The 24,911-nt window shown below is 50.8% G+C and overlaps 1 protein-coding gene across 6 annotated transcripts in view; it reads left to right on the top strand.

Annotated features, from left to right (window-relative positions):
* Positions 1-2,053: 2,053 nt before the first annotated feature.
* The window catches only part of CELF5 (CUGBP Elav-like family member 5), a 42,007-nt gene continuing 19,149 nt past the window's right edge, over positions 2,054-24,911 (top strand). For 3 of the 6 annotated variants that reach the window (XM_069790699.1, XM_069790700.1, XM_069790701.1), the window contains exons 1-3: positions 2,178-2,556; positions 10,063-10,145; positions 23,786-23,837. In XM_069790699.1, the coding sequence (XP_069646800.1) occupies positions 2,268-2,556; positions 10,063-10,145; positions 23,786-23,837 (424 nt within the window). In that variant the 5' untranslated portion in view covers positions 2,178-2,267. Of the gene's footprint in view, positions 2,557-10,062; positions 10,146-23,785; positions 23,838-24,911 lie in introns of all 6 variants that reach the window. The other 3 variants (XM_069790704.1, XM_069790703.1, XM_069790702.1) reach the window with 2 other exon arrangements.

Consider the following 24,911-nt stretch of genomic DNA (forward strand, 5'->3'; position numbering starts at 1 on the left):
GCCAGGCTGCAAAAAGCTGAGGGCCTTTGTAAGTCCATTTCATTGAAAAGCCTGGATGCAAATCCCAAGCTCTTGCACCTCCTGGCCCTGAATAAGTGTTCTGGCAGCTCCACACACAGGTGGGGACAATAGCCAGGGCTGGAGAAAGAAGGGTTGAAATGCTCTGCTGAGCGCAGGAGAGAAGAAGAATGAATCCACAGTGCTTTCCTACTGAGGGCCAGCATGTGCCTCTGGTTCTGCAGGGGCATTTGTCATTCTTGCCCATGACTTTAGCCTGGGAGCCAGGCGGGTACTCATACATGAATGGTGAACAATAGTACTCTCAGTTCCTCCCTCTGCTCCCTAGGATTGGGACCCCTCTTCTTACCCTGATAACCCACCCTCTTTTTCCTAACCTTTCCTGCACAGATAACAGCATTGGAACCTGCTGCAAGTATCTCCTGTGGCAGGGGCCTGGAGTCAGCCCTCTACCTTTCTGGGTAAAATCAAGCATAACAGATCTGGGTAGTATTTGGCACAGTGCTCTGGGAGGTGAGCTGTGCAAGATAGTGTGCAGGGTACTGCGGGGAGGGGGCAGGAAGGAGGATGGGAATGGGGAAGGCAAGAGGGCACTCTGCTTAATTGGGCTACTGTGTGGGAGCATGGAGCTGTTGTTGTACTGGGTATGTGTTGGGAGTAGGTTCCCCTCCTCCACTTGCTGCCTCTGTCTATCTGCAGGATCCAGGGCAAGAGTAGTGGGAGATGGCAGAAAGCTTCTAGTGGAGAGACTAAGCAAGGGGAAGAGAGGCTGGGTTGTGCCTGCACCGCAGTCTTTTGTAAAGCCTCAGGCCTGGCATGCAGAGCTGAGCACCTGGTTCTGCCAAAGCTATCACTGCAAACAATCCAGCAAACACACCCCTTCCCTCCTCCCAACACGAGGGTGCGGAAGTCCATTCATCTTCAGGGACACCGGGTCAGGATGACAGGATAAAATGTATGGTGTGATGACGAGAGCTGTGCATGCTGCAGAGGACATCCCCTGTGGGACATGCAGGTGGTGTGTGGCCGTGGGCGGCAAAGCAGGGTTGGTCTGCGTCCCTGCAGCTGCGCGGCTGAGGGCAGCTGCTCCTTGTGGAGAATGAGCTTTGGGTGTACCATGCCTCAGCATCACCCTGGTGTAACGGAGCTGGAGCAGAGAGATGAGACAGCCTGGGCCACCTGGACTGTGCTGCCTCACATTGTCTGTCAGAACTGGAGAAGCTGGTGGGAGAGCAACCCACACCCTTGCATGAGGAGTGAGATCTAACCCTGGTAGCAATAATGGCTGCTTCGATGTGGATATGCGACCAGCTTCTGACCATCTGGCACAGTCTGAATGGGACGTAGCTGGAAACGCCTCTGCCAAGGCACAGTTAGGAGGGAGCTAAGCTTCTCAAAAGAAAGGGGGCTTTGCCCACAAGGGCCTGGGGCAGAGGGTCCTGGCCAGGGTTGTAGGCCTGGGGCCACATATCACTTCCTATTGCAGCTAGGCCCGCTCCAGGAGCGGTGCTCACGGCTGTGCTCACCACCCTGCCACAGTTTCTTCAGTTTGGGGGAGGGCTGTGTTAGAAAATTTTCTCCTGTAAATAATTTCTTTTCCTCTAGACCCTGGTGCTGAGACACTGAGAAAAAGGGGCCAAACGCTGATTTCTGATATGGATGTGGAGGAGCACTCCGCCTTGTCTTTTGTTAGCAGTACAAGAGCAAGCTCTTATTTTGGAAGAAGTGCTAATGCCTAATTTCCTGACAGCTGATGACAATTTGTCCTTCTGAGATAAGTACCAGGTCCTACAAATAATACCTCCCACCCGCGCTGAGCACACAGGGCCTATTCGTGGGTGCTTAGAGCTCTCCCCCTTGCTTCCAGGGCCTCAGTGTTTCCGGATCTTAGGCCCTAAAAATACCCCTCCTCTCTTGCCTGAGAAAGGCAGGCGTTGCGTCTCCTCCTCGGCCCTCAGGATGCAGTCGAAGCTGCCTTGCCTCCTCGCCCATGGCTGCAAGCGCTTTCGTGGCTCTCCTCGCTACGGGGGCCCTCTCTCGGGGGGCCCCCCCCGTCCCCACCTTGCCCCTCGTCTGGGGGCCCCTCCGTCCCCCCCGCGCCCCGCCTTGGCCCCGCGCAGTCGCCCGCAGGGGGCGCCGCGGAGCGGCTCTTTGTGGCGCCGCGGCGCCGGCGCTGGCGGCGGGGCCGTTCCCAGCCGCGCTGCCTCCCCCGTCCGCCCGCCCGCCCGCAGCCGCGCCGGGCGCGGGGCATGGCCAGACTCACCGAGGGCGAGGCGAGGAGGCAGCCGCCGCCGCCGCCGCTCCCGCCAGCGCCGCAGCCGCCGCGCCCGCCGCGCCGAGCCTCCCCCATGAGCAGCAGCGGCGGCGCGGAGCCCCCCGCACAGCCCGACAGCATGAAGGACCTGGATGCCATCAAGCTCTTCGTGGGGCAGATCCCGCGCAACCTGGAGGAGAAGGACCTCAAGCCGCTCTTCGAGCAGTTCGGCAAGATCTACGAGCTCACCGTGCTCAAGGACCGCTACACCGGCATGCACAAGGGTGAGCCCGGCCCCGCACGGCACGGCCCGCTTCCCGGGGCGCGCACAAAGGGTGGCGGGTCCCGCCGTCCCCCGCCCGCCCTCGGGTCAGGCCACGCGTGACCCACCGCGACGTGCTGCTGCTGCCCCCTCGGCGGGGGCTCGCGCCCCCTGATCCGCTGCCCGGCAAAGGGTTCGTATCGCTGGCGCCCACGGGCGGGGGTGGGCCCCGTGGGCCGGGTGGGGTTCGGCGTCCCTGCGCCGGAGTCCCGCGCAGCCCCGCCGTGCCCGCTGGTAGCCCGCGGCCTGGCGCCGGTCGCGCCGGTGCGTGGGGTGCTGTGACAAAGGCGCCGATGTGCAGAGTGGGGCAGGCTGAGGCTGCTGCAGGTCGCGGCAGCTAGGGCTAAAATGGGAGCCCTCGGCGAGCGGCCGGCCACCCTCCCGGTGGTCTCAGACCTCCTCCCAGGCAGGAAATACGGCGCTACAGTTTTAAAATCCGCGTCACAAAGAATACCGGCCGCAAATCTGCCGTTGCCAGCTGCGTTTGGGATGGATGAGTGGCCTTGATGATAGATTGGGATAGATGAGGGGTCTGTCTTCGCTGAAAGACCTTTTAGTGGGTGCTGAAAAGTTTGAGGAGGCTTGTTTAGCTGCGCTTATTGTTGTGTTTGAAAGCTGTATTTTGAAAAGCTGTTGCGTTCAGGATGCCACCTCCCTTCTGTGGAGCGGTTCTAGCTCACCCCCGGCAGGTGTTTGGCATCTTGTGATCACCACAGCTGCAGCCAGGACCCAGTTTGCTGTGAGATCTGAGAGAGTGATCACAGCACCACTCCCTGGCACGCTTAGAGCAAGTGGGCAGGGAAGCTACAGCAAGTACCTTGAAAGCTGTCAGTGCTCAGCCTGGGCCTCTGTGACCTGAAACGGTTCGTGATGGGGTCATGTGTTGGTGTGCACTGGAGGGAGTGCGAGTTGCATTCAGTCCTGATGCCTCTGCTTTCAGATCTAGGAGGAAAGGTAAGAAAAACCTGAGTGCTGTGGCAACTCAAACCATTCTAGACTGAACAGAGAGGGAAGGGAACAACAGAAAAAATAAGTTTATTTTCAAACAAAAGGCCAAATCTAACCTCAACACAAAAGGAAAACACTTCCTCATCGAAGCCTGTGGGAGCTGGGCTGGCTTCAATTTAGGTGAAGAAGTATGTCTGGTTGGGACTTCAGAACCAAAATGCCATATGCTTGTGTGTCTATGTGTGCAAGGGACTGAGTCCAAATCTGCTACCATCTGACAGTGAGTTGCCAGGTTTCAAACCCAGTGAGGAGGAGAATGGGCCCAAGGCAAGACGCGATTGCACATTTCATTTCAGTTGACATATTAAATATAGATTGTGGTCTGAGGTCAGGTTCCAGGCAGGAGACAGATTCTAGGGATCTGCCACTTAGATATGGAAATTAGAGGGAGTAGCACTGGTATCTATTAGTCAGATCTGTGTGACATTAACTTGCTGCTAAATGCGGGATTCCTGCAGCAAAATAAATATGTCCCTTTGGTTTTGACATTTTTGAGCTGATGCAGGTGCTGGTCAGGGGTTGTTGGTGCTCTGTTCTGTCCAGAAAAGGCCATTGAGATGCGTAGGTTCTTCTGGTGGCTATTGTACAGTCATTTCCACACACCTTCAGTTTCCTCTGCCCCCCTGCCTCTCCCCCCCCCCCCCCCGCCCTGTTTTGTACAAAGTGAAAGGTTGGGATTCCTGGTGGCGTGGGTTTATATGTAGACCCTCAGACTGGTTTGGGAATAGGCAATATACCTCTCCAAAGAAGTTATTCCTCCACAAGGATGGAGCGGGGGGAGGTGAGGGGTTAGTGTGCAGCGAAGAAATTAGACTTACAATCCAGCCAACCCTGACCCCAGCCTTCCCCTCCCATCTTCTCGGGTCTGGCTGCATTGGCTTGGGCTCTATGTGAGAAGGCCAACCTGGTGAGAGTCGCCGCTACTGTTAGCATTAGCAGGCCTGGAGGGTGCCAGACCTGACCCAGAAGCTGCAGCGGCCTGAAGGACTCACAGGAGCTGGCCAGGGCTTCAAAGCCCCTGGTCAGGGGAAGGCTTTGGCAAATGGGGATAACTGTGCACTCATTCCTGTGCCATACAGAAGCCATAATCTTTCTGGGGCAGTTGTAACAGCAGATTTAGTTTTCTCTCTCCATGTTCCCTGATCTGCAGCGAGATCCAGTTGACAGCTCACATGCGGCTTCCATCTGCTTTTTCCCTTTCTTTCCCTAAATGGGGAGAAGCAGTTGTGAGAGAAGCCAGCGCTGCTGGTAAAGCCCAGCAGCTCTGCTTGCAATGCCTTGCAGCTTGACATGGAACTGAGCAGCTGCCTCTGCCCCCTGGGAGGGAGGAAGGAAGGGTGGAAAAGGCCTGCCAGGGGCAGGAGGGTGTGAATTGGGCTGCAGAGTCTGAGAACCCAAGAGCTAGCTAGGACTGTCCTGTATGGGTGCTGAGAACTGATGAATTCACTGGAGACAGAGGAGGATCTTGCAGGCCTGCTAGAACCATGAGCACTGTTATGAAATGGTTTTGTTAATGCCTGACTATTCATGTTTCAGCGACCTGACTATTGGTAGTTGATACTGTTCCAGCCTCCTAATATTATTCATGAGGCAGTTTTTCTATTTATGTTAATCACAGATACATTTGCATGTTAATGGCAGTGTTTATCTTAAAGCTAATGTTTTCACAGGAAGAGCAGGGACACATTTGAACAGGCTTTTGGAATGGGTCAGAGGAGACCAAGCAGGGAGAATCAAGTGGAAATTTTTGGCCTTGTGTTCCAGCATTGGGCGGAAGGGAGTTCCTCCACGAGTGTCAACTATGCTCTCCTGGATGGGTTTCCTAGCAGTGCCTGTGGTAGGGAAAGTGGAGAGATTCTGGAGTGTGAGATACTAAACTGAACTGCAGGAGAATGGCAGGGACAGGAGCAGCCCTCTCGCAGGGTGATTGGAGAAGCATACAGTGTGTGGACAGATGGGTGGCTTTTCCAAAGGGCAAGGAGGCAATAACAACCTCAGCCTAACTTGCCTCAGTGGCAGCTGAGTTTTGACTCGGCTCCTGCAGGCTTGTAGATAAGCTCCCTGCTGGAATATTTGATGTGATTTCTAATGCTAGGCTGAATCTAGAGACCCCTCTCCTCTGTAGACTGACAGCCTTTTCTTGCTCAAGGCTTTAGACTGCTGATGTCTGGAGTAATGTTTAGGATCTGAAAGGACTGTAAATCCGAGAGTCAATGTGTGGTTTGTAGGGAGGATCAGGCACAGATTCCCCCCCCCCCCGCAGTCTCTTGCAAGTGGAACTAGGCTGGGTTCTGCTTACAGGGGGCTGGAAACCCTCCTGGAGCCAGTGGGAGTAGGGTGGTGTCACCCGACACTAAGGGGACATACAGGTTCTTTTAGAGATCCTTGGCAGAATGATGATGGCACTGTCTTAAAGCTTTATTTTCTTAACAGAATTTTATGATTAGTATAGCACAGAATTTATTATTAGAATGGCACAGGATTTCTACAAGCAGAATCACTGTAGTACAATCTAGAAGTGGCGTAATACAGAATTTGTAATACAACTTAACTTATGATTTATAATCACCTGGACCCCTTGCAGATCAGGTCAGATTTTAATACATGGTTTGCTGTATCAATGGAACAATCATAATCTAGACTTGAAAATCATGTAAAAGGTGACGAGTCACTCAGTCCGCAGAGGAAGCAGATGATGGTGGAGGCATCTGTGGCCACCGAGGGTCACAGCTCTCACTGTTCAGCAGCAGCTCCGGTCCAAGTTCCCCCATTTAGGACTTGTAAGAGCTTGATTTTATAGACAGTGCTCTGGGTGCCGTTATGCTTCCCTGTTCTGTGACTGGATCATCAACACCACCTGTTTGGCCAGGTGCCTGGAACCTTCAAGGCCAGCACTTTTTAACACCCTGAGCACTTTTTAACACCATGTCCCATGTCTCAGCAGGCATAACTGACTTGGTGTTAGAAGTGCCCAAAGGGGCATAAGCTTGTTGACCTGAGTTTGTTGTTAACTAAAGCAGGAAATGTGGAAGTGAGAAAACCTAGTGAGAGTGATGAGTCCCTTTGCACCTCTGTGGATTTCTCCCTGTTGAGTGGATCCCTGGGTGACTCTGTCAGGCTCAAAGATTTAGGAGCCTGAAGAATCCATGACAGACATGGTAAGCAGGGTCCTGTCACAGCACGGAAACCCTTCCTAGCTGGGAAAACGTTGCATTCCTTGAGCCTCTGGTAGTCCTGTAAGCTTCAGGTACCTGGGTGAAGGCAGGGGACGAGGGAGGCTGTGGAAAATGCCTGGTGCTTCACTTACTTGCTGCATCCTAAGGAGTAGCTGAAGAGTTAGTTTGCAAGAGGTAATGTCTCTCCAGGAAGGAAGATTCTTTTTCACAAATATTTGTTTAGACAATTAGGGTTAGAATGTACTGTTTCTGCAAAACTCCTTTCTGTATTTCTGACCAGGACTTTGCAAAGAGAATAGAATTGACTCCTGCATCTTACCTCCAAAACATCTGGCTGTGGAGGACAGAAATCATGTTTTCCAAAGGATGTAGCTGACCTTTTTAGCTTCCTCCTTTCCACAGCCAGTACAGCCTCCCAGATTCCTGCCATTTGGGAAGCAGGAATGAGATGAAATAAATGAGCTGAATGTCCTGAAAGCTTAGAGACATGGAGAGCTCAGGGACAGAGCAGTGGACAGGGCTGTCCTGTGCCCATAGGCTTGCTTGTCCCAGTCCAGCCCAGACACAGCCTGTTGTTAGAAGCTGCCCACGTGCTGTTTCATGCTTGAGTGAAGGGAGCAAGTACAAGCTGGCTTCTGTTGAGCAAATATCCACATCCTTGAAAAGCAGAGCAGCAGCAAGGATTGCCCTGGGAGTGAAGAAGAAGATTTGAATGAGGTATCTTCAGGCTCCATAGCTGCAGGATGCGTCTGTCTCCAGAGGCTGCTACCTCTTGGTACAGATACCTGAGCACCTAAAAGACGAACAGTATTTTGGGCTACCTTTGCTGTAGGTAAGAGGAGGACCAGATGGCTCTAGGGAGGGGATTCATGGCACTTTTTTGGGTTGGTGCTGGTGGATGTAGGTGTTGCTGGGCTTTACAATTCCCTGATCTGGCATGATGACAGGATCTTGCAAAATAACTCTCTTATCTCTGCGTGAGGAGTGTTTCTCCTTTATCCCCACTAAATGGTGCACCTTTGTCCAATCCTCATTTTATCCTTGTCCTCCCATGGGCTGAGGTTTTTGAGCCTGCCACTGTGCATTACCTCAGTTTTGATGTTCCTGAGCACTGGAATTAGGACTCAGGGACTGGGTTTGAGTGCTTAACTCAGCAGGTAGCTTCATGTAGACTTCTATCTTCTATCCTTAGTTTTCTTAGGTTTGATGGCTAATTCTCCTGAGGCAAGGATGGTGTTTTCATTGCACGTGGACACGGTACCAATGCACTAAAGCTCTCTGTAGAATAAATTGCTTATTTCCAACTCCTGACTTCAGAGTTTTGTGTGCTAAACCTGACCCCGATTGTCTTAGAATGGGTCTCATGTGACTTGCAAAGTAGCAGACTGGAGCAGCAGGTGGAATCAGGGAAGCATCTGTGTTTGGGACTTTGGTGACCAGGCCTCCATATCTGTTAGAAATAGGGTTTGGGCTCTCTGGTTATACAGGTGCTTCTGAGGCTTTTCCTGATGCTTGACATCACAGCACTCTGCAAGAAGAGAGTAAAGCGAAGGGGTGCTTCCCCCTCACAACAGAACTAGCTGCCTTTGCCATGAGAAGTGAAGGTTACCTGCATGCTTCTTGGCCTCACTGCATTTAATAAATTAACTGGTGATCCCACGTCTGGCCTTGGTGCAGCATGCTCGGTTCAAAACCTGGGCAATAAGGAGTTTTAATTACCTGTTAGAGATATCTAATACTTCTGTGCTGTTCATGGAGGTTTTCTTTCCCTAGCAAGAGCTGTGAGGGCAGATGTGATTTGCTTAGCTGCAGCAATTTATTAGAGCTGGGATGGAAGAAGAGCGTAATCTTGTTGCCATGGGTTGGGATTGTCCCAAGCAGCTGACTTCTGCGTGACCTGAAAGTGTTGTGTACCATGGAGTCACTCTGCGGTGGAGGGGAGTGGTCCAGACAGCCCCTGTCCTGCATCCACCTTTGGATCCATGGAGAGCTGAAGTGGCTTTGGAGTACCCCAAACCAGGCACAAGAAGGTGGGGGCAAAAGAACAGGCCTCTCTGGCTATAACAATGCATCTGCAGCCCCAGCACAACAATATAGACATGGACATTTAGCAACAAGCTGAAAGGACGCGTCATGCCTTTGCTTAGGATGTGAAATGCCACTGTGAATAGGAGGGGGATGAGTGAGGGGGTCAGATGCATTCTAGCGTTTGAGTCTATTCTCCAGTGCTTTGCCCATCCTCATCTGAAACAACTCAAGTGACGGAGCTCCAGGCACTTCCCTGGGGAGATCATTCCACAGTCCAATAAATCTCTCTCTGCTAGGAAATGTTTCTTGATAACCAGCCAAATTTTTCCTTTGCTTAGTTTCATTTGATTATTCTTAGCATCAGAGCACCCAAAGATGATCCCTCTTCTTCCTGGAGGGGCTACAGTTCCTCCCCTCCTCCCTTGGCTCCAATTTTAGGCTAAGATGTTGAGTCAAATCTTGACTAAGAATGTCAGGATCTGGCCTTTTCCATGTGCTTTTCATCCTGCTGCTTAAGTTGGCCCTTGCAGAATGCATTATGCTTTTCTGTTCTTTGTATTTCCCTTGTAATGTATATTTGTGTGTGTTTGTGCACATTGTATGGGTGTATGTATGGCACAGAAAGCCAGGCCTCTCCTTCTGTACCTTTCTATGGTTCTGTGAAACTGGATCATGGAGCTTTCATATGAGCCTAAAATCCCAGGTGCTTTTCCTGTTTCCTTGCTTGTTTTTTTTTTTTAATCACTAATCAATCATACCAGTCGTTGCATCTCCTCTGATCCTTGTGTTTTGGGCTGTTTCTCCCACAGGCAATGTTAGCTTGCATTTTACTCTCCTGTTGTTTCTCCTCTTGTTCAACACCTGTTTCAAACCTAGTTGATTCACTGGGACCCTTTTCAACAGACTTCAGTAGACGTTGGACGGGGTGTGCAAGTCCTTTAACGTAATTTCTTTGTCTTTTTCCCTAGTCTTCGACACATCCAAATTATGTAACATTTGCACCTTTAATTAGCAAGCCTCCCCCTCTGCCCCTGCCCTGGTAAAAATTCAGGTCTTGTGCAAGGGCTGTCCTAGGCACTTCCTCTGTACCTGAGCAGAAATGTAGGGACAGAGGTCTGCTGGAACCAGATGCTGCACAGACCAGCAGCATCTGTAGCTCTTGTACTTTGGGCACCTGCTGTTACCAAAGAGTAATGTTGTGTTGATGTGCATCTGCAATTGCATGTCTAACTTGACACTTGCTGTATCCACTGCAGGTTGTGCGTTCCTCACATACTGTGCCAGAGACTCTGCCATCAAAGCCCAGACAGCACTGCATGAACAGAAGACTTTGCCAGGGGTAAGTCCTGGTGAATTGTGCCTGGAGCTCATGTCATGGGCAGGTGAATGAGGGATTGTCAGGGGAGCAAGTGAGGGTGAGAAGCGGCTTAGATTAATTTTCCTGCTTGTGAAAGAGACGTGTGATTTGGAGGTTAGAAGAGGGATGTGGGAGCCAAAGCACAGTGCTGCTCTTCAGAGAGCTGCTGCTCTTCTCCACCTTGCCAAGGCTGCCCCACGTAACTCCAGCCAAGCCTATTTCTGTGCTGCTCTTTGGTCTCTGTGGTGTGACACAACATCTTCCGCTATCTGTCCCCGTCACTAGGGAGCTGTGGGCTTTGGCATGAAGTGCGTGGGCCCAGCCTGCACAGTGGGCATGCTGGAAAGCTGACAGGACAGCGTACTAGACCTTTTTCTTCCAGGTGTGCAGAACTTCCTGATGCATCTGCTCCTAGTCTGCCATTGCCCTACAGGGTGCCTGGGCAATTTGTTGGGTGGCTCTGTGCAGGACCCAGAATGACTTCTAGTGCAGTGGCTGAGTTGGATCAGCTTCTCAGAAGAAAAAAAACCCACACTTGCTGTATCCCATTTTTTGGAAGAGAAATGGGTTATATAGGTGAGACCAAGACGACTGAACTAGCTGTGGTCTGTTCCTGGGTCCTGCTTGCTCCACAGCTGGTGTTGGGAGCAAAGTGCAGTAGTGATCGCAGAAGGCCAGGCACTGTGGAACAGGTTGCCCCTGACAGGGACATCCTCTGCCTCTCTGGGACCTGCTGGTGAGCTGATACGAGTTCTGAATTGTTGCCATGCCCTTTTTGGTATGACTTGAGAGCTTTGACCGGGCAGTTCCCTTGCTGCACTGAGGGGGTTGATTGAGCATGTTGTAAAGATTCGTTTGGAGGTGAGTAGGTGGAGGAGTTGAGTACTTATAGACAGAAGCTCACAGGAGGCCCTGAGTGCTCAAGGCAATGGAATAACTAATGTAAACCAGGGGTCTCTGGAGAGAGGTTAGGAATTCTTAACCATAACATTTTCTTTTTAACCCATACATGTCCAAATAGCTTTCCTCACCTCTCCCAGCTCCCCTCAAGACCTCCACATGCACACATCCTTTTCCATATTTGTTTACCTGTGCTCCCTTTTTGCATGGGCCTGTGTTGGCATTTGAGGGTTGGAAAATGCATGTAACTTAATTACTTCTTAATAGGATCTTTACTGTTCCAGGTTATCTCAGGGCAACAAGGGGGAAGAGTACAGATAGCTAGGTGCTCAAATACTGTTTGAGTTAATTTTGTGTGAGGGGAAAAGGTCAGCCTTTCAGGCTAAAGCAATGTAATCTTCTGTGTGTGTTGGTCCAGGGCAGAATTGACAGAGTCTATAAGAACAAGTCAAAGGATGGAGGAGCAGTCGTGAAGAGTCGTGGTACAGTGGTGTAACACAATGGAGAAGACAGACATGTCTCTGCCTAGTACCTGTAGAGGGACTCTGAAAGGTTATTCATGTGAAGCTCGGTGGATTCGAGGCAATCTCAGTTTTGCTGGAGTTCTACATTGGGAATTTGTTGCATGTTTCGCTATGTTCTCTTTGTGCTCTTGGTGGCTGTAGAGTGCTGCATGGAGTAATATTTAAAGCAGAAATTTATCTGTAATGTGGTGATCTAAAGGCTTTTTATGTTAAGGCAGGTGTAAGAACCTGATTGGGATCAAGTAAGAAGTCTGTGCTAGCTGAGTGCTTTCAAACATGTTTGTCTGGAGACAGTTAATGAGCAGTGTGGTGTAATTAAGCTTCAGAATTAAGATGAGGATGAGCTGTGCTGCATTTCAAGCTGTCTATTTTCAAGCTGGCAATACACCACATCATCACATTTAGTTTCTCTTTTGGAAAGTCCCTCAATGACCAAGAAGGCAGGATTCTCTCTCTTTGGTCGTTTTAGGGGCCATTTAGGGATGGTTACTACCAGAATGGAACAGATCTCCATCCTGATGTTCATAGAGTTGGTCTTGGCACGGAGATGGGCTGGGTGACTGGAGGTAGCTTTCAGTTTTCTTAGCCTGGTTTGCTTGAGTCTGCATAGTATCACCCATCCCTCTGACCCAGCTAATCACAGAGAATACTCTGGAAATGAGTCACAGGCAGGAGTGCTAAGTAACTGATTGTTTCCCTATTTTGGGAACAAGGCCATGAAATTTGGTCTCTGTACATTCACATCTAGATTATCTTCTGAACTCAGTGGCAAAGCCTCTCACCAGAAATATAAGGAAGACCCTAGCGTAGGACAGAGAACAGAATGTACTGGACCACACCGCTGGGATTTCAGTAAATAGGCCGTAGTCTGGTAAACAAGCGATTTCTTGTTCATTTTACCCATTTACTATCTCTTTATTGCACATGGCAGTAGCAGGAAGAAAGCTTAAGAGTGTATGACATCAGTGTAGGGTGACACAAACTGTTAAGTGAATGTATGACCAAGTATCAGCATGTTTAGAGACAGCAAGGGATCAAACTGGCATAAAAAGGATCTTGTTGGTAATCCTACACTTGACATTGTATTGCAAAGCAACCATAGGTGCCACAGGTACCCAAGTACCTTCCTTTGTTGGTTTCAATGCAGAGACCAGTGGCTGATCTCAAGAGTTCATGGACCTGAATAGAGACCAATGGCTTTCTTAGTCTAGACTGGGTAAGGACAGACTTATGGAAATGCTTTGATATGGTTTCTGATAGGTCCTTAGGCTGTGATCAGGCAGCTGGAGCAGGACTTCTGGGTTCTCTTCCAAGTCTGTCACTGGGTAGACCTGTGCCCACAGAGATATTGCTTAGGCCATCCAGGTCTGATGCTAGCAATGTCAGCCCATCTAAGAATGCTGCCTCATTGTTCCTGCAGGGCCATACCTGCAGTGTAGCTTTCCTGAAGTTTTATATTTATTTATAGGTATATTTATATTGTAGGTTTTCCACACAAGTCAGTAGAAATCACCACAGTCTCTATTTGCTTTTATGGCATTTCTGGCAAGTTCTCCTTTTGGGAGATCAAAATTCTTGTTTATTTTTAAACTGAGGGCTGTTGGATGTATGGTAGCTAAATAGAATTTAAACTAAAAAAAAAAGCTTATTTTTTGACAGTAAGGCTTAACATCTTTTTCTGAAGGTAGACAGCTTTTTGGCTTTCACCCCCTTTTGTAAGGGCTAGTGTGCCCAGGGTGTAAAGCAAGATGACTGTCAGCTGTATATTGTATTATCTAAAACACTTGTGTTGCCTGGAGAGCTGGTGAATTGCTATCAGTGCAGTCTGGAAGTAACAACTGTGTGAATCTTCCTTTGGGGAAGGAAGGATGAAGCTTCCTAGAACAGAGAGGTAAAGTGCATCCTCGGTGAATTAGCAGAAGTGGCTCATCACCCAGTCTTACTAAGGAGCTTAAAAGGATGCCACGTATCCATAGCCTTGCTGTCAGCTGGGGTAAGCAGGAAGAGTGCCCTGCCTTGCGGCTGCGTGGGCAGGGAGCCTGTTTCCATACACTGTGGTGTGGGCCCTCAGATGTGGACAGCAACCTGTGAACCTCAGCACAGCCAAAGGGCTGGCATGCAGTAAGAAAGGTTTGCCCATCACCCTGGTGGTACACGTGGCAAGCAGGAAGCACATCACACCTTGCTCACAGCAACTCATGGTGTGCAGCATATAGACAGCGCCAGCATTGTGGCCAGTTCTCTGCCCAGCACTACCTCCTAGCCAGCCTGACACACTCCTGCTCCCTGCCCTTCACAGTACTTTATGTGTCCTGCATGTGCAAAGATCCTGTTTCGTGTTCCCCAGTTTTGCTCCCTGAGGACAGGCTGGGGAACTGCACAATTAAGTCTGACTCAGTCCCAATACAGCACTTTGACGGGCTCCAAAGATTCAACAGAGGTGGAGACAGATCTGCCAGAGGAACAAAATAGAAACCAGCTCCCTTTGTGGCCTGAGTCCACAGGGCTTGGGGAAAGACACACAACCCATGGAGGAGGCTGAATAGAGGCAAAATCTTTGAAACTGAAAAGCAGAGAGGGAATCAAGCCCTTAGGCTTCTTCCTAAATCTAGTGTCCTCTTCAGCTGCCAGCCAGCCTAGCAGTGCAGTGTTTCACCTTCTTCCTGCTCCCTGGCACACTCCTTCCTGGCTTGGTGAAATGATATTATATCTCAATAACCCATGCCTTTGATTCACGATTGTGCCTTCACTTTGCTGAGTTCTGAAAGGAATTGGAGAGGTTATTAATGACACGCAGTGATCACACACGAAGTTAAAGCCTCTTGCTAAGTGAAATTTGAGGGAGAAGCAGCCAGCTTTTCAATATTTCGCAGAAACGCTTTGTGTCTCTTTTCATTTGCAGCCAGACAGTTGCAAATTGCATAAAATTGCTCCTGAAGAAGAAGGGGAAGAAGAATAGAGGGAAGAAGCAGAGGGGGGGAGGCTTAAAAAAGTAATTCTTCTGGCAAGGTACAGTTACAGTTTTATTTCTATGCAGAACAAAGAAAGGCTTGCTGAAAGGTAGGCAAGTAAGTGGCAGAAATTGGTATTGATCCAAGCTGGGAATATGGGCAGTTTAAGAGTAGCGATGAGGGTACTGAAATGTGGCTACATCGGGGGGAACTCATGGATGCAGTGATGGCTTGGGAATGCAGGGACACAGGAATGGAAAATTACAGAGAGCAGCAGCTCTAGAGCAGAGAGAGACTCTGGGAATGCACCAGGGGTTGGGATGCTGCAGCACTAACTCAGATGGTTGGGCACAAGGATTAATGCAGAGACCCAGCAGAGCTTGAGCAGAGGGCATCCCTGTGGGCAGGCTGTCTCTGGTGCTGCCGGGAGCAAGGGCTTACCATGGGCTGTCTGTCAGGATCCACAGCCCATGATGATATAATGGAACACAGGTGACGAGGGGTTTTTACCAAAAAGAGAGGTCAAAGCACCTCATTCTCCCCTCCCCTCTCTTTTGTACAAGTGCTGGTGTGAAGCCAGCCTGACCAGTATTTCTGAAAGTTTCTATATGTGAACACTGCAGGATACTGCAGCTGGCAAAGCTAGGAGGCATGCTGAGGAGTGGTGTAGGGGCCCCAAATGTTTGGTTAGGGGCTGAAGCTGGACTCTGCTTGTTAATCTTTGAGGTGGCCTCTGTAGTTTGAATCTTTGGGCAGGGCAGGGTGGAGAAGTTTTTCCCGTGTCCATCCTGCAGGTTTGATAGACAATATCAGCAAATGCATGAGAGCCATGCAATGTTATCACTGGAAGGTAGCAATACAGAGGAGCATGTCAAGGCTGTCTCATTGAAATGGCAGCACCAGGACATGAAGGTACTGGGCTAAAGCAGCCCCTAGGCAGGGAGCAACAGAAGTGCCTGTTCACTGCAGAGAGAATTGCAAGTGCTTATGCTGGTGGGGGTTTGGCTTAAGGGACTGAGAACTAGCAGTGAGGCAAGGCAGCAGCCCTACAAAGTACATACCCTGAAGAGGCAGGGGGAGAGCAAGCTGCCAAGGCAAACATTGGTGCCTGCTGCCTACAGAATTGGAAGGATAATGAAATTAAAGATGAGCACCCATTCCCACATGCTACCGGAATGCACGCATGCAGGCTCTGTCCTGTGCACAAGGGGCTTCCCTTTCTCTCTAGAAACTGCTGCCCTTTACGCAACAGGGCTCTCGCATCTCCTCATAGCACAGAGCTTAGACTTTTGTCTCCCAGAGCTGACATGTTTCCTGGTGAGCTCACCTGTGCTTGTGAACACACATACACACACACACCTGCGCACAGACCCACACAGACCTTCATCTTTGCAAAGGCACCCACACTCCTGAGCATGACTCTGCATTCCCATCTCCCCAGGGTCATTTGGTATGTATGCATGCATACAAATATTTGTGAATATGGACATAGAATCACAGAATAATTTATGTTGGAAGAGACCTCTGGGGTCTCTGGTCAAATCACCCTCAAAGCAGGGCTAACTACATCAGATCACTGGGGACCTTCTCCAACTGAGTTTTGGGTATCCCCAGGGACATCCTGCAATTGCTCTGGGCCTGTCTTCCAGTCTGTGAGCATCCCCAAAGTGAAATAGTTTGTCTAATATCAGCCATAACTTTTGTTGTTCAGCCCAGAGAAGAGATGGCTCGGGATGTTCTTACGGTGGCACTGGGAGTTGGGCTCATTTTCAGTGGATTTTCCCATGGGCACGTCATTATTGCAGGAGGTTTTGCACTGCTCGGACCATTAACGGTTGTCATGGGAACTGGTGCCCTCGGCCTGTGTGCAGCAGCCAGGGTGGAGGGTCCCTGCTGCTGTCTGCTTGGCCCTGTCCACAGCCACCAAAGTGTGTTAAATTAGCAGAGACCTCTTTCCCCAGCTGCTGTAATTAACCTGGTGTGGGGGGAGAAGAGGTGGGGGCATGGCTGCATTGAGGAACTGCCAGTACCCCCGGCTGTCAGGCCCAGACCAACCGCAGCATGTTAACTTTCCAGCACATCCATGAGAGGCCTGTGCAAGTGCTCTGCAGACCTGGCTGTGTCTGTCAGCTCAGGCTTCCTTGTGCCCCTTGCTCTGCCCTTTACCAGTTTGCTGAGGTGCTTGGAGGCTCCCACTTGTGCATGGAGAAGCACCTGAGCGTGTTCACTGGACCACCAGTGAGCACCGGGAAAGATGGATGTTGGATGTCTTCTCCCAACGGCCTGACAGAAAGATCAAAGCCAGGTGAGTGTGGCAGTGCTCCTAGCTTTCCTCTCTGCAGCTTGCACTTGCTCAGAGTAAGTTGGTGACCCATCTCATAGCATCTTATTCCTTCTTTTTGTAGGCCTGCTAAGCACTTTCCACCTTACTTTGAGCTGGGAGTGGCTCCTGTGATTAGGGCCTCCTTGGGCAAGCCGAGGATGGCAAGACCCGGTCTCTGCTGAAGCAAGATTCTGCAGCTGATGCAGGCCTGAGCACCAAGCTGTGCCTGTGCCCTCAGGCCATGGCTTTCTGGTGGCCAGAATGATCTCTTGTGGTCTTGATGAACTTGCTAGAGGAGCTTTTGGGGTTTACAGTTCCTTTAGTCCTGTCTTGCAAGAGTGGGGAGGAGCAGGAGGAAGTTTGGGGCCAAATACTACTACTCTCTGCACTGCTGAAAAGCCCCCTTGAAACCAGAAAGGTACTTGCCTGCATTTGGCCCAGGATTTTTCTTCCTGTTGCCCCTGGGGGAACCTCTTGTCCTAATACCTGTAGAAAAGGATTTGAGAAAGTTGGCACTTTACTCTTCTCACCTAAAAGCTCCTTTGACCTTCAGTGGCACTAATCACAAGTGACAAGAAGAGATCATGGCAACATTAGACATCATCTAATGTCCTCCTTGATGCAGTGCCCTGCGGTGCACTGAAACATCAAGGAAGGAGCCCCATGAGGACAGACTGACCATGGAGTCCTGAGAGACCACACTTAAATGTGTCCACCAAACAGTCACGTACATGATAGGAGCTGTAATTGCTGTGTTGGGCTGGCCTCCCTGCTGATTGTCTGATGTTAATGCACAGTAATGGTGCTGTCACTTCCATAGAGATACCAGGGAGATCCAAAGGCTTTCTGAGTCATGGTGATAAGTTGCTTGCCTTCCTCCCAGAGCAGCACTAGCTACAGTGGGGACAGGGATGTCTGACTGTGTTAAGGGAGAAGAAACACAGAGCAGCAGAGAATTGAAGAGGCAAAGCAGCCAGTCCATGTGTGTTGTGGCCCGCACGCTGCTCGGATGTCTGCTTGCTGATTCCTTCATGCACTCAGTTTCAGTGGGGAATGGGGGATAACTTCCCTGCTCTGCCCTCTGTGCTGGGGGTAGGGAAAATACCTCCCAAAGAAAACTGTGAGAGGAGTTGGAGTTTGAGTCCCCTTCTTGGTGACACAAAGCAGCTGGGTGAAATCCTCCAACAATCCTCCTTGCTTGTACAAAAAGAGATGGCCTTAGCGATGCAGGCAGGAGCTGTGTGGTTTGGACTCTGGACTTTGCATCCTGCTTCTGCCACAGACTTCCTGCATGACCTTCATCATCACATGCCTTGATTCCTCCACCTGGAATACAGTACTCATAATTATCCTTGTCTCCTTCATAATGGGATTGGATGGAGTGAACTCATAAGCAGCCTTTAGAACTGTGCTGGAATGGTGCTTGGTGCTAGTGTTGCTCATGTTTCTGTGTGAGACAACTCCCCTTTCTCAGGGAAGGATGGTTCTTCTGGATAGGACTGAGGTACACTGAGATGTCAGTGGAAAGTTGCAAGCAGGGAAGTTGAGCACCGAGACTGGCACCAATCCATCACTGCTTGCATTCCTGACCAGAAACAGAATCCAAATGAGCAAATTAGCATTTGGATTTATGTGCTCTGTGCAGCTAGAAGTGGTATGATCATTCAGGCAGGGCATTTTTAACTGGCCAGAAGAGGACTAGCCCACAATTTGCAAAGCCTAAGAGCCCAGGACCTAATTCTGCCAATGGCCTTGGATGCCTTTTGGTTCCTCATGTCCCAGAGGAGCCAGCCTGCATTGCGTGTTTCATGCTTTCTGCCTCTGACCCTCTTAATGCTATGAGGTTCCCCTGCATTGCACCTGAGGGGCTATTTTACATCACTTACTCCTAATTAATAGGGAGGCTTGCCCTGCCATCCCAGGGGGCTTTCTCCCTCTATCCAGCTTTTGCAGTTTGAAAGCTGAGGAAGCGAGAGCTAGGGGTCACTGCTCCTCTTTGGAGAACGTGGCTACCAGATTGCTGAGATGACAGCTAATGCTGGGCATTGGTGTAAACGTGGGGAGCTAGTTCACTTCCAGAATGGTTTTTCTGGGGTGTGGTGAGAGAAATGGTGCATTTTGGCATTGGTGAAACCAATAGCAAAGCTTCCTCTGACTTTAGCAGGGCCAGGAATTTTCCTTAGATCCTTGGTCCTAAGAGTGCTGCAAGGGTAGGGGAGCATTTCCTTGAACGCAGGGAGGAAGCCCAGACAGAGGACAATTCCTCATTTCTCTCTGCTGACCAGATGCTGGGGATGGGGTGTGATGTAATCTAGACACTTGCCAGCAAGGCCTCTCACGCCTGCCTCTTCCCCAGAAATCTCTAGGATCCTCTGGGCTGCAGTGACTCTCTAGCACTGGGTATCTCCACACTGCTCCCTGAGGGCTATGCAGGAAATGTGGCTGCTGTGCTTTGTAGCGTGTAACACTCCAGTGGTCAGTATAGCTTTGTGCCCTCATCAGGCTGGCCAGTTGCTTCCCACCAGTAACCCCAAAGAAAGCAAGCTAACAGAGGCTGCGTGCTTGTCAGGAGAGCAATGCAGACAGAGAAACATCATCTGTGAGAGCTGTGGGCTGTGGAGGGTAAGCACTGCTATGTTTGGAAAGGGAAGGTGTGTATCCAGCCATGAGGGCAAATGTGAGGGAGAAGCTGAAGGGGGGCAGTGGGAGCTTTGCCCCCTCCCATGTGCTGCCTACCTGGTGTCCATTGCTGCATGTGGCTCCAGAAGGTTTCTTGAGTCCAGTGGGTCATGGAGCTGACAGCTCTTAGTCTGTCGTTAGCAGCGGGTAGGAAGGACCGTGAAGTGGGGGGGTGAGGGACTTTTGGCCTGTGGTGGCCTGACAGCATGTGCAAAATGTTGATGTGATATTCTTCAGAAATGAAGAATAATAACGCTCAGCTGAATAATTTAATGAGGAAAATAAAGTTCAGCTAGTGAGACAGGCACAGGCTCATAAATCATTTGCTCAAGTTCACTGTGCCACATGTGTGTTCATGTATATTTATGTTCTTGTGCGGTAAAGGCATGCATGTCTGTGCATGTGCATCTACTTGGCACTTGGAATTTGCAGCAGGCACATCCTGACTCTCTTGGATTCTGGGCCCAGCTGGGCATGTGCAAATACAGCTTTCTTAGAGTCAGGTGTGTTCTCTGATTACTGTGCAGCTTGAGATGATGACTGGAGGCCAGAAGAATTTGTACTTCCAGAGTTTGCTGTACAAGCCAGCAGCATGTCCTCCCTGCTGTCCTGTTAACCTCTTTCTCCCTCAAATGGAAGAGTTGAAGCTTGACCATCCTTTCTGTGTGTTGAGTTGCTGTAGGGGACAGAGCTCTTTCTTTGAGACCTGTATATAAAGTTTAGGACCCCACAGGGACACTTCTCAAGGCCTTGAGACGTATGTTGTTGAGTTAAAGCAACTGTGGACTCTCTTTGTGTTTTTAGGCTCAAGCCTGTGCTTCAGAGGCCTTTGACATTTTGTTCATTTTTGATGGCGACATGGAACTTAGAAGGGTTAAAGTGTTGTTGTCCTGTTTGTGGAAGCCTCTGGGTGTCCAGTTCTCTGCAAGGAGGACCGTGCCTGCCTCTGCCTCAGTTGGGAGACCTCCCATTTCAGGAAGCAGCAGGCAGAGAATCCTGCTGCTCTTCTCCAAGCATCTGGACAAATTTCTTGTATCTTGTTTTCTCCTCTTTATGCACATTTTCCAGAGCAGATGAAGACCAGCTCAGAGACCAGACCTCAGTTTGGTGGGTGGCTCCCAAAGTTACTGGAGCTGGCAAGGTCTCTGGAAATGGGTGGCCCTTGACCAAGGGCTTGGTCTGATATTGGCAGAGGGTGAGTCTTCCTGTGCCCTGCCAAGGTGGTCTGTCAGGTAGGCAAGAGAGAAGCTGTGGCCACAGCTGTGGGATGCAGAGCAGCCCACATGCTTGATCTCACCCTAGGCAGCCTGGCTTCCTCTTGTCACCGCAGCCAGACTCTGCTTCTAGACTTGCACCAGTGCTAACCTATGTCACTGTGCTGGCATCGGTGCTGGCACCTCTACCACCGGTGCTGTCTTGCAGGCACTGTGCCACGACCATGCTGTGGGTGTGCTGCCCTGCTGTGGGTGTGTGACCTTGTGGGGTGCACTCACTCGTGGCGGGCAGGTTCAGTAGGGCCAGCCATGGCTCACCGTTCCAGGGGCAGGCCCTGCAGTGCACCCTCAGCTGCATAGCAGTCCCTGGGATGGGGAAGAAAGGAAGGGGGTGGACAGATGGGTAGAGGGGGCCCCCTCCCCAGAGATCATATCAAAATGTCTCTTTTGTGCGAAGCAGAGGGAAAGCCCCCAAGAGCTGGTTTCCATGGCAACCACAAATGTCAGGTTCCATGTGGTGAATAACCGTTTCCATGACAACACCTCCTTTACCCTAGGTGCTGGGAGCTGGAGTGACAGCCCTATTGGGGGAGGGGACAGGGAGATGTCCTCAGGTACTTAACCCCCTCCCTTGCCTCCCCCCATCCTTTCCCAATCACTCCTTGCCCCAAGCCCTCAGCCCCAGCATCCCTGGGTGGGTCCCTGCTCACGTGAGGGTGTGATGCTCTTGCCTTCCATGGCATCTCTTCCTCCCTCCCTCCCCCCAAATGGATTTGCTCCTCATAGAAGCTGAGATCCGAGTCTGTCTCTCCATCTCCCTCTCCATCTGTTTAGCTTAATCCTGGTTTTGCATCCTGGGTAGAAACAAAGCTATTTCTCAGTGCTGTGGGAGCAGTGGGGAGTGAGGTGGCCAGCTGCCCCTCTTGGCTCCGCACCGAGCCCTGTCTTCCGAGCACACATCTGGGCAGCCTGCCCTCTCCCACCCAGCCTGCTGCTGAAATACTCCCACCCTTGGCTTGCACAGGCATATTGCCAGAGGCTGTGAGCATCGATAGGAGCCACTGCCTCTCAGTGAGGAAATCTGAGGCTTTCTGGAGCAATGTCTGACTGCATCCTTCTGGACCCCTGCCCCACATCCCACTCAGCTCATGGGCTGAAAGAGGTGCCTGGTCCTTGGCAGCTCTTGGGGGGAGCAGCAGCCCAGAGGCTGGAGAGTGCTAGTCCTGCACGTACTGGGGCCACATGGAAGCACAGTGGGATGGTAGGAGCTCTGCAAATCCATGCAGCTGATCCAGAGTGGGAAAGGGACCCTCAACCTTTCCCTCTCCCCCAAATGACACAGCAAGTCCTGGGAGATGGAGTTGGAGTTGGCACTGCTGCCAACTGAGGTGCAGCATGGCAGCAGCTTGGCCTTCCTTTGGGGAACTGCCAGCCAGTCTGGCTCTGCCAAGCAGCCCCATGTTGCTCCTTGAGGCAGGGATGGTATCGGTTGGGGCTGGTCCCAGCTTCTGCTCAGCCTGCCTGAGATCCACCAGTCAGTGGAAGCCAGCTCACAGCCCCCACCTGCCACAAGCGCTCTCCCATGCCCAGCGGTCAGGCTTCAGCAGCGGTGTGCCATGCCATGGCAGCCTGTCACCTGCTGGTTGGCATCTCTGTCCTGTGAACTGCAAAGTTACTTCACAGGTTTCCTCCAGCTGTTGTGAATGTGGCTTCTACCTCTGGTTTCTGGCCAGTCTGGCTCAGCCACCACTTGGACACTGACAGCAGTCCACATTTTGCATGCTGGCTTCTAAACGCATTTCAGTTGTTGACTTCTATGGCTTGATTGAATCTTCTCTTTTGTTGTTGTTGCGGTTTTTCATGAGTGTGTTTCCTAAGAGAGCAGACAGACTATTCCTGGACCTGCAACTTGTGTGCAGGTTTTACCTGTGATATTCTAATTGTTTTTATTATGAATGCCACTGATTCAAGTAACTGTCAGCCTCTGTGAATGATGCTGAGAGACATGGAGTGAGATGTGCTGTGAATGTGGAAATCTGCCTCATACACCATTCCCTAGAGGAGATTCTGGCCCGGTTGGATCCTGCTAGCCTGGGAAGGAGGCTACAGCTTGTCAATTGCCTTTCTGGACAGCATAGGACATGCATGCTTTCCAGCAGATGAGAGTTTTGCCCTGCTTTTGCAAATCAGACAGTTAAAGCTGTGGGTTACTTCATGTCTACCCAAGAGTAGCTGCATTTTCTTCCGTCTTACCTGGAGAGTCTCCATATCATGTGAGGCGAGCTACCCCTCAGGCTTGTTGCTTGTGGTCAGATTATTGCTGATTACACTAATGGGTGCAAGAGAAGTAAACAGCTCTTCTGGCCAACCAAGCCAGAGGAGTTTTGTCACTTTCCTCCTAAGCATTCCCCTTGTGGACAGGAGGTGTTGCTGGAGAGCAGCACTGCCCTTCTTCAAAGCCACTCTGGTGCACAGAGCTCTGGCTGCATAAGGGCTGGGGAGGGGGAAACATAACATGTCTGCTTGCCGTACTGCTCCTAGCCAAGTACAAAGGGAGTCTTTCCTCCCATGTGCAAGGAAGGTGGTTCCATTAGGTGAGGTGACCATGCCTGCACTGAGTCAGGGCGGGCATAGGAAGAGCTTCCAGGCATAGTCTCACCTTAGGCCACCCTGACCACTGTTCAGGCTCCAGTGTCATGGTGATGAGCTGCTTCCTCGGAGTCCTTTCTTTGCTGCTTGCTGTGTCTGAGGAGGCAAAATTTTATGTGTGGTGGGCATTTCCAGGAGAGCTGTTCCCTGCAGGCAAGCAGCTGAGCAGGGAAAAGCACCAGGTTTCCTTCTGAGAAGTCAGAAATCCATGTGGTCCCTTCTCCAAGGGTTCTGGTTGCCATCACGATGTCTTGGTTCCCTTCTGCCACTCTCCTACTCTGCACAGCAGGCAGAAAGCGGCACCCTGGTGCCACTGCCATCAGCACCGTGTGCCCGGCAGGTGGGCCAAGCTCTAACCCTCTGCATTTCTCTTTCATTGCAGATGGCGCGCCCGATTCAAGTGAAACCCGCAGACAGCGAGAGCCGTGGAGGTAGTTGTCATCTCTCCTTGTTTCTCCTTTGGCAGCTTTGTGCTTGTGAGGGGGACCAAGCAAACAGACAGGGTCCTGACATGGCTTTCCTCTCCCTGCAGTCTGTATGAAGGGATGTTTTTGTGTGGCAGGGATTTGGGGGGACAGGAGGAGAGTCTAGGAATAGGCTTTGATGGGGAGCTTTCAGCTTGGCACTGCAGGCAGCTGAGAGCACCCCAAGCCCTAAGGGTAGTAATGTTGCCGCCCACTCCACTTTCTTTCGCAGCCCTTTGAGGGTACTATTAGCCTGACAGTGTCTGCCCCAGGAGGTTACTGAAGCAGGCGTGCACTTTGGTGTACAGCACCGGGGGTCCTGGAGGGTGTAAGCTGTTGGGAAGAGGTGTCTTCATTCCATATACCTGGTCAGCCCAATAAAAGCCAGATCCCTGCAGCAGCACTGGCTTTTTAACCCATTCAGCTCACTGCTCCACAGCTGGTTCTCCTGTCTGAAGCTCACTCCTCTGCCTCCCCCATCACTGTTGGACTGTCTCAGCCTCTCCACTCTCAGGCCTGCAGCAGCCCCCATCACACTGTCAGGGCCAAAGTGCTGTTGCAGAAAATAGCATGTGATGGGGAAATAGTGTCTGAAGGGAAAGGATCTTGAGTTTAGGACTGAGATAGAGTTGCTGTCAGCCTGCAGGGGACCAGCTTCATTAGAGCAGCATATAGTGAGTAGTTCAGAGCTGGAAGATTGGGAACAGGAGAATCTCTGTTACTTTAATGGGGAGCTCACAGCAGCTCAGATGCCTCCTCCAGGTGGAGAAGGTTTGCAACTCCAGCCCTTTCTAAATTTATGAACTTGTTTTGCCACTTTTCCTTGTCTTACCGATACATTTCTTTTCTTCTTCTCTCCATTCCTGCATCTGCCTCTTCATGCCTTGTGCTGTTGGTGCTGCCTCTGAAAGCAGTTTAGTGGTGGGGAGGGGAGAATTTGTGTGAGACTGTTCATCTGTTTAAGTCAGATAATTTTTCCAAACAGAATCTGTGACTTTTCATTATTTACTTGAGGGATAAGAAACCTGACTTTTACTGAAGTCT

Source organism: Haliaeetus albicilla, chromosome 8, assembly GCF_947461875.1.
Source record: "Haliaeetus albicilla chromosome 8, bHalAlb1.1, whole genome shotgun sequence".
Classification (NCBI taxonomy): domain Eukaryota; kingdom Metazoa; phylum Chordata; class Aves; order Accipitriformes; family Accipitridae; genus Haliaeetus; species Haliaeetus albicilla.